This window comes from Nansenia antarctica (assembly GCF_963989245.1).
Source record: "Nansenia antarctica genome assembly, chromosome: 15".
Classification (NCBI taxonomy): Eukaryota; Metazoa; Chordata; class Actinopteri; order Argentiniformes; family Microstomatidae; genus Nansenia; species Nansenia antarctica.
Window position 1 is genome coordinate 7,769,189 of NC_137685.1, and position 9,743 is coordinate 7,778,931.

General features: G+C 49.2%; 1 protein-coding gene across 1 annotated transcript in view; it reads right to left on the reverse strand.

Moving 5' to 3' along the window:
• The window catches only part of LOC308170959 (neuron navigator 1-like), a gene marked incomplete at both ends in the record, with an annotated part of 21,298 nt that extends 15,179 nt beyond the window's left edge, over positions 1 to 6,119 (reverse strand). The window contains 9 exon segments of the mRNA XM_080545813.1: positions 55 to 132; positions 877 to 900; positions 1,281 to 1,333; positions 1,920 to 2,090; positions 2,706 to 2,848; positions 3,456 to 3,497; positions 3,967 to 4,050; positions 4,084 to 4,482; positions 5,224 to 6,119. Coding sequence (XP_080401939.1) covers positions 55 to 132; positions 877 to 900; positions 1,281 to 1,333; positions 1,920 to 2,090; positions 2,706 to 2,848; positions 3,456 to 3,497; positions 3,967 to 4,050; positions 4,084 to 4,482; positions 5,224 to 6,119 — 1,890 coding nt within the window.
• Between the last annotated feature and the right edge of the window lie 3,624 nt (positions 6,120 to 9,743).

Below are 9,743 nucleotides of genomic sequence, written 5' to 3' on the forward strand. Positions count from 1 at the left end.
GTAATACACACATGTAGAGAGCTAGGTAGCTAGGTCAGGTGGTTGTATACGTACATTAGCAGACAGCTGGGTTGTCAGGTTGGCCACTTTCTCCTGAGAAGACTCCAGTTCTCTTCTCAGCTTACGGATTTGCTGTGGACGGACAACAGCGATGTATAAGTGAACCCACCTCAACAGCACTGGAGACAAGTAGAAAAAGCCTCGGAGAAGCAATGCTCATTCGTGACGTTAGAATTATAAGGTTCTATCTCCATTTTTTGTCAAAATTGAGTTTGTTGACATAATCTGATCCATTAGGTGTTTATTAATGCCTGTGTGGTGTTATTTTTTAAAATGTCGACATTTTTTAGTTAGTAATTAATAAAATACAAAGGTTCCATCTCACAAAACATAATGGAATGTAAAAACTTTGACGCTCAATATCTCTGAACTGCCCTAAACGGAGATAGAACCTTATCATTCTAAGCTCACAAAGTAGAAAAAGCCTCAGAGAAGCAATGCTCATTGATACCATCAGTATCCATCATCTAACCGATATCAAATCACACCTTTCAGCAGCAGGGGTGAAGGTGAATCATAGGATATATTCATATGGAGTTCCACCTGATCCCAAAGCACCAGGCGTGAGATAATGAGGTGATGGATGGGAGGAAATGGAGGTTATGTAAAACTATAAACATATGATGGATGGTCAACAGTAGACTAGTTACTCAGAATATGAATAAATGAAAGATGCAAAATGAGACGAATCCTGCGGCGACGTTGAACGTTCAGACTTGGAGGGATGGAAATGAGGAGAGGGTGGAAATGAGGAGTGGGTGAAAATGAGGAGGGGGGGGGGGGTGACTGAGGAGCAGGACAGCCAGTTACTCTTACCTCTCCTTGCATCCTTTCCTCAGTCTGAGAGAGCGTGGCAGACAGAAGGGCGGGGTTAGGAGAGAGAGGGGAGAGGCAGACAGGAGGGAGATAGAGAGGGAGAGAGAGAGGGGGAGAGAGAGGGAGACAGAGAGTGAGGTTGCGACCCCCCCCAGCAAGGTTAGGGGGCATTCTAGACCTACAGGACTCATAGGGGTGTGAAACCTGAGCCTGGCTGGCATGACTGAGGGTCTTAGGAGGGGGGCATTTCAGCTCGTGAAAGCTCTAGTGGCCATGGCAACATTTCACCTATTGGTTGGTCAGCTGGCTGGCCTCAGTCCTGATTGGTCTGTCATTCTACTGTCATGTGACTGCCATGTGACCAACAACAACAACAACAACCTCTGGACAATGTCTCGACTCACCGAGGAATAGTTGGATGAAGCGTTGGACGCCAAGGACAGGACCGACCCGTGTACTGGAAGAGAAGGAGAAGGAGAGAAGGAGGGAGAGAGGAGAGAGGAGAGAGGAGAGAAGGAGGGAGAGAGGAGAGAGGAGAAGGAGGGAGAGAGGAGAGAGGCTCTAATCATAAACTCAGAAAAAAACGTTTGGAAATGTGTGTTTGGTCGATTATTTCTCTGTTGTTACAATGCTAATTGGTTAATTGTATTTTAGCGTTCGATAGCTAGTCCAACTTGTCAGGATCACGTATTTGTGGGGTCAGCGGCGCAGCTGATTATGTGGGTAGCGCCCGAGTAAAATTTGACAAAATTCTCTGCCAATGCTAAACAGTGTATTCTCCTGTTGGTATTCACTCTTGTTTGGAGCTCCAGGTGCTGCCAATCAGGTGCTACATTTGACTTGGGCACTACCCACATGATCAGCTGTGCTGCTCAACCCACAAATACATGATCCTTTCAAGTTGGACATCATCCCCCCACAGTTGACCTCACCCTCCCTAGCTGACCCCCTCCCCCCCCCCCCCCCCACACCTCCAGCTGACACCCCTCCACCCAGCTGACACCCCTCCACCCAGCTGACACCCCACCCCCCAGCTGGCTCACCATCTTCCCCGGGGTCACGGTCGCGGAAGGATCCGGAGCGCATCATGCTCTTGGGGCGGTCGGCCAGAGACAGGCTGCTGCCCAGGGGGGAGGAGCCGTAGAGGTCGTAGGGGTCGCTGTTGGGGATGCTGTTGGAGCGGTTGATCCTGGGGGTCCCGGGTGTGGGGGCCACTGGAGGACAGGAGGGAGGGGGCGGAGGGGGGTGTACAGTAAATGGACTGCACTTATCCCAAAGCGCTTTACAATGGCCTCTCATTCACCCGTTCACACGCACATTCACACACCAATGGCGACAAGCTACCACGCAAGGCGCTCATTGGGAGCAATTTGGGGTTCAGTGTCTTGCCCAAGGACACCCCGGCACGTGGACAGAAGGAGCCGGGGATCGAACCGCGACCGTTCGCTCATTAGACGATGTCTCTACCTCCAGAGCCACAGCCGCCGCCCCATACAGTACAGTATAAGGACACATGCCCACTGACACTCACTCGCTCACACACTCACTCCGACAGACACACACACACCCACACCCCTATATATGACCACTGACCCTGATGACACTCTGATGACACTCTGGTCCCTGCACAACAGTCAGAGTGATAAATATATCCTGACTCAAGGCCTGCCTCTCTCTCTCCTGACATAGTTATGTACATATATATATATATATATATATATATATATAAACATCAAGAGACACAAATATACACATATAAACAACATCAAGAGACACATACACATATAAACAACATCAAGAGACACGCGATGTGGCTGGACCGTACGTACCCACGTTGGTGGGCGGGGCCTTGCCAGAGGAGTGGGTGGGGGAGGGCAGCTGGGGGGGGCTCTCGCTCTCCGTCACACAGACGATGGTGTGGGAGTGGCGGCGCTCCTTCCCCTCCCCCTCTGACCCGCTGGAACCATAGCAACTAAACATAGCATCAAAATCTAATGTTATTGGCCACGTACAAAATATACTAGATACAAGTGATCTTCAACAGTGCAGCAATTAACAGTTAACAATGCAGAAAGAATAATAATAATAATAATAATAATAATAATTATTATTATTGTTATTATTATTATTATTATTTAAAAAGACAACAATAACTTAAGGTGGCATAGTAGCAGAAACTCAGCAACAATATTGGAAGTGTGAGTAGTGTGCATGTGTGAGTGTGAGTGCAAATGTGCAATGTCTTTGGATAATGGACCAGAACTACGGGGTGGGGGGTAGTGTGTGTGGTTCTAGTGTGTGGTTCTAGTGTGTGGTTCTAGTGCGTGGTTCTAGTGTGTGGTTCTAGTGTGTGGTCCTAGTGTGTGGTCCTAGTATGTGGTTCTAGTGTGTGGTTCTAGTGTGTGGTTCTAGTGTGTGGTTCTAGTGTGTGGTTCTAGTGTGTGGTTCTAGTGTGTGGTTCTAGTGTGTGGTTCTAGTGTGTGTTCTAGTGCGTGGTTCTAGTGTGTGGTTCTAGTGTGTGGTTCTAGTGTGTGGTTCTAGTGTGTGGTTCTATCGTGCGGTGGCTGTGCTGTACGTACCCCAGGCCCTTCTTAGGTAAGGTGTTGCGGTCCGTCTGCAGACTGGGAGGGAAAGACACAGTGAGTTAGTCTCCATGGCCCAGAACCATCCCTTCAGTGAAGGCTTCGGGCTAGGGTTAGGGTTAGAGTAAGGGTTTAGGCTATGGTTAGGGTAAGGGTTAGGGTTTGGGCTATGGTTAGGGTAAGGTTTAGGGTTAGAGTAAGGGTTAGGGTTAGGGTTTAGGCTATGGTTAGGGTAAGGTTTAGGGTTAGAGTAAGAGTTAGGGTTAGGGTTTAGGCTATGGTTAGGTTTAGGTTTAGAGTAAGGGTTAGGGTTTGGGCTATGGTTAGGTTTAGGTTTAGAGTAAGGGTTAAGGTTTAGGGTTAGAGTAAGGGTTTGGGCTATGGTTAGGGTTAAGGTTTAGGGTTAGAGTAAGGGTTTGGGCTATGGTTAGGGTTAAGGTTTAGGGTTAGAGTAAGGGTTTGGGCTATGGTTAGGGTAAGGTTTGGGCATCTCGAGTCTCAGACCCACCTGTCAGGGAGGTTGAGGGAGGCCCTGCTCCCAGCCCCCCAGGTTCCTGGTCCCCTCATCTCGTCCCTGTCTCTATCTCTGTCTCTGTCCCTGTCTCTGTCCCTGTCCCTGTCCCTGTCTCTGTCTCTGCTTTCCGCCCGGGTGTAGGTGGCGCTGGGGGGGATGCTCATCTGCAGAGGCAGGGACTCCAGGCTGCGGTGGTACCCAGACAGCTTGGGGTAGAGCAGAGGAGAGCCCCCCAGACTAAGGGGCTGGCTGGGGTAGGAGGAGGGGGAGCACCCCAGACTGAGGGGCTGGCTGGGGTAGGAGGAGTCCAGGTGGAGGACGGGGGCCGGGCTGGGGGTGAGGCGCAGGGGGGGTGTGCCGCGGGACGCCGCCAGGTCCTGGAGCTTGGAGTAAGGGGGTACTTTGGGAGGGAGGTCCTGGATGATGAGGCAGGAGTCCAGGCTGTTGCAGCTGACCTTGTCCAGGTGGGCCAGGCTGGGTGGGCGCCCCAGGGACTTGCTACTCAGCATCCTATGAATTAGACATGAGTAGTCGAAAACAGAACGTTAGAACCAGGATGCCTCCAGAGCCCCCCTGCTGTCAGCTCAGGGCTCCATGAATAAAACATGGAGGTAAAATACCAGAAGCCGAAAGACAGTGACCTGTTTACTCGCTGTTTGTCTTTTAGGTGCTGCAGTTACATAATCAGAACGACAGAGCAGAATAAGTCCCTGAAACACACCGTCCTGCAGCACGAGTTATTGCTGTCATAACACAGTGTTTCTACATGTATCGGTTAGTTAAAGCCACATTAGTCATGTTTAGCGTTTAGCTGATGGATGGCATCTGGGGGCTGCACAGTTAAGTCCCAAAATGGCCATTTAGGTCAAAGTATGTGTATTTTTGGAGACACGTTATATCTTCTTAGCTCCTGCTAAAATAATTTCCTACGTGTCGTGACATATAACATTTCATACAGCTCCGAGCTTTGAAGTATCACGTGACTAGCATTATACTGAGGATTCCCCCCTAGCTATGTCTGGCAATACTTTCCCAAATAGCTCCGTGAATGACAAACATCGGTCCTCTGTGTCTCCGTTGTTTTTGAGAATATGTTTTTCAAGAAAAGCCAGGAAGCACAACTGGCTGGCTTGGGCCTTGTTTGAGTTTACAATAGCTAACATAGCTAACACACCTAACATAGTTAACGCGGCTAACACGGCTAACGCGGCTAACGATGCTGAATGGCGGTGACGTGTGACACGGCCGTACCTGGGTGTCGTGGGCGAGGACAGCTCCGGGTATTTACCGCTGCTGACCCTCCGTAGCCCCTGCAGCTTGGCGCTGGCGTCCCCGCAGCAGTCGTCCTCCCCCTTCAGAGAGCAGCAGCCGTCCAGGTCCGACGCCACGGCCTTGGCCTTGGCCCGCTCCTTCTCCTTCTCCCGGTCCGTCTGGTTCACGGGCCCGCTGCTGCCGCCTCTGCTGCCCGCCTTGGAGCCTCCGACGGTGGGCTCCTTCAGCCTGGGGGAGAGGCAGGGGGAGGTGGAGGTGGAGGTGGGGGGGGAGGCCATGGGGACATGAGGCTTCAGGCTGAGCAGGCTGGCCTCCACGCTGCCACCCATTGGTCGACACCCGGGGCGGCCAATCAGGCTGAGGGTGCTGGTCTTGGCAGGCCGGGGCAAGCTGCGGTACTGGAGGCTGTTCCTGTTCCCCAGGAAGCCCTGCTCACCGCTGGCATCAAAGCTGTTCTTACGCCCCCCTCCTCCTCCTCCTCCTCCTCCTCCTCCTCCTCCTCCTCCTCCCCCCATCGGTTTCACTGGGATGCCTGAGGAGCGGGGCATCTTGCCCACGGTGGCCGAGCCGCTGGAGATGGTGGCGCCCCCTGCTGTGAGGACGGTGGCGGTGCCGGTGGCCGGAGGAGGCTTCTTATAGCCGAAGGAGGCCCCGGAGGAGGAGGAGGAGCCGGCGCTGGGCTTGACCAGGCCGGAGGGGGGCTTGCGGTGGTCCCTCCCGGCGTCGGAGCAAGACCGCTGCAGCCCAGAGTTCTTCAGGGACAGTCTGGCCTTGTCCACTGCCCGCTGGTCACTCCTGGGAGCTGCAGACAGGAAGTAGCCTAGCGTCAGTCCTCCAGCAGCAGAGTCATGCAGCTGACTGTTTTTATTTGTCATCATAACACAGATTGAAGATTGAATGAGAACTGTGTTTTCACAGACAGTACCATGCCGTTATTAAATGACTAGGTTAAAACATGTTATTACAATGTAATTGAGTAGTTACAGCATTAATACACAGGTACAGTAGAGGGTTATTGGGCTATGCCTGGGCTGTGTTTTGCTGCATAGGGTTAAGTCACACACATCTCTTGGAATTTATAAATGATAATAAAAAAGTATGATTATGTACTGTATGTATTATTATTATTATTATTATTATTAATACATAAAAGTAATGTTAAGCGTTTAATTAAAGTAACGCGTGCAGCTGTTCGGGGTGTGGAACAGAGTGATCTAAAATATGACATCATCAGAACACCGGATGGATGACATCATCAGAACACCAGATGGATGACATCATCAGAATGAGCCATGTTGAGAAAACAGAAGGAATCACCAACATTCTGGTCAGAACCAGACAGGGTTCTCCATGTCCCACAGAGGGTTCTAATTGGAACCCAAAAGGGTTCTTCAAAGGGTTCCCCGGCCTACAGGGACAAAGGAAGAACACCTTTTGGAAGCCTTGTGTCTGTCCAGCCATCACCATTATCTCTGGCCACGTTTGGTCACATGGACCAACTGTACACATGTCAGCAGAGTCAACATGCTGCATAAGCAAGAAACAGCTGTGTTTACTTAGACATGTTTTATGTAGAGAGTGACTCAGGAACACACACACACACACACACACACACACTCACAGATACACACGCAGACACACACACAGACAGACACAGACAGACACTCACTCACTCACTCACACATTCACTCCCACACTCACTCCCACACACTCACACACTCACACACTCACTCCCACACACTCACACACTCACACAATCACCCACTAATCCACTCACATGAGCCCTTATCCAAGTTGTAAAGAAATTAAATAAAGTCTAGCTTCATAGATAGATAGATAGGTACTTTATTTCCCAGAGGGGAAATTAAGGAACTGCCCACTGGTCACCACATTCTACAGTATGACTTCTGTGACTGGCCACACGCCAAAGTTTAAAGACACAAACCGTCTTACGGCCAAGCTCCACCATGGCCATCGAGCGTTGCGTCTAATGTGCGTTGCGTCCGAAATTGGGATCAAATGCATTGTAATCAATGAAAGGTGCTCCACCTGCTGCGTTGCGTTGCGTCAGTGTTGCGTCCGATGGCTGCGTCCAAAGTAGACTTTCAAAAAAGTTTGATTTTTGACGGTGGATGGACGCAGACGTCACGTGGGGGGCGCCCACGTGGGGCGTCAATCACCGCACCTGTGGTGAACTCTTGTTGCAGGAATGGACGACGAACGGCTCATCCTTGAGGCTGAAAAATATTATTTATTCCCTTATAGATGATCCACAGCTGCTCAAACTATCAACTGCAACTCTGTTGATATGTAACTAGATTTATGGTTAAGGATAGGGTTAGATTTAAGGTTAGGGCAAGGTTTAGGATTAGTGGTTAGTTAGTTGAAATGTTGTTGACAGTTAGTTGAACATCTACTGAACTAGCAACTATCTATTTGGGAATATGTAGATAAAATATTACCCTGATTGGAAAATGTTCTGTATGATGTTGTTATTGTTGTGGACATAATTGCAGTCAAGGGTGAAATTACTCCCGTATACAAAAAATGCCAGTGGAGCTAGAGTAGAACGTTGACGTTGACGCAACGTTGACGCAACGCTGCAGGTGGAGCTTGGACAACGGGAAGTTGACGCAACGTCGATGGCGAGTTCACGCAACGCAGCAGGTGGAGCTTGGCCATTAGGGTCACTATAATGGAGGTATGACATCAGACCCATGTACAGTACAGGGTCAGCGGCTGTGGCTCAGGAGGTAGGCTAGAGCCGGCGTCTAATGATCGCAAGGTCTGTGGTTCGAGATTAGTGTTGGACGTTAGCATTAGCAATTCTGAGCACTCTCACAGATAAAAGAGGCAGCTACCTGAGACAGAAAGACGAAATTTGCAAAACCGCTTTTAGAAAGTGCTTTTTCTGTGGGTGAGGGGGGGAGATGGAGGGAGGGAGAGAGGAAGGGGGTGAGAGGGAGAGAGGGAGATGGAGGGAGGGAGAGAGGAGGAGGGAGAGAGTGAGATGGAGAGAGAGGAGGGGAGTGAGAGAGATGGAGGGAGAGAGGAAGGGGGTGAGAGAGATAGAGGGAGAGAGAGAGGGAGATGGAGGGAGAGAGGAGGAGGGAGAGAGTGAGATGGAGAGAGAGGAGGGGAGGGAAAGAGATGGAGGGAGAGAGGAGGGGGAGCTGTTATCACAATCATAATGAGCCACAAACAGCTGGCGATCAAATAACACCTGAACACAACCTGGCTGCAGGGAGCATAGGGACAGGGGGAGAGAACGCTGTGTTCAGTATCCTCAGGAGGATCATATGGTTAGGGTCAGGGTTAGGGTATACAGTAATCCTAGGCCTACACAGTCAGACAGGTTCAGACAGTCAGACCGGGGTGAAACTGGGTTCGTCTTTGATAAAGAACGGCAGACCGATGGAGCTGAGAGAACGGTGCGGAAGTGATCCCTCACTTTAAGGAAGTTATCTTCCTCTAGCGTTCCTGAGCAGTCATCTGCCTCCGTCTGATATCAACCAGACGTTCCACTGTGGAACCTCTCCAAACATGTGGACTTCATTAACAGGAGGTTATGGTTAGGATACCTCGCAAAATAAGTTAACAGTCATGTTCCCTCGGCCTGCTCCCACTAATACACACCCTATTGTAATACAGTGGGGTGCAAAGATTTGCACCCCTGGTTTAAATGTCTGTTACAATTAATCTCCAAGTGATTGAAAGAAAACCTGAACACTAAATGCTACAATGTTAAACATGACATCTTTCTGCAAATTTTTAAAGCAAGGTTTCTTTTATTTTCATTTTTCAGAGTTTTTAAATGATCAAAAAGGAAAAGGGCCCTGTGCAAAAGTTTGGGAACCCTTTTGGATTGTTCTTTGTTACCTTTTGAGAAGATGATTACTAAGGCCCAGACCACAGTGATTTACTTGTTAGGGCTTCAATGAGTCATGGGAATATAATTCCAGGTTTGAACTACATATTCTGAAGTAACTCCATGCCTTCTAAAGTATCCGACTGCGGTGGCTGTTGTGTCTGGTGTTAAAAACCATGGGTTCCTCTAAACAGTTGTCAGAATCAAGATAGTTCACTTCCACCATCAAGGAGAAGGCTACAAAAATCTGGTGAGAAATGCTTAGAAGAAACCACACATCACTGCAAAAGAGCTGCAAAAAAGAGTAGCAGACTCTCTAGTTGTTCACAGGACAACAACACAAACAAAGACCTACATGGCAGAGTTGCCAGAAAGAAGCCTTTCCTACAACCTCAACACAACATTAAGTGTCTGAAGTATGCAAAAGAAAACCTTGAGAAACCTGAAGCCTATTGGAACAATGTGCTTTGGACTGAACAAAAACCCAAATGTAACTTTTTGGCCACAAAACAAAGAGGCATATTTGGAGAAAATATGGTGATGTATTTGTAGAGAAGAAAACTTGCCAACTGTACAAGGCATTTTTCCTTGTCTTATTATTTGAAACTGTAAAAAAAAAAACTTAAAAAAA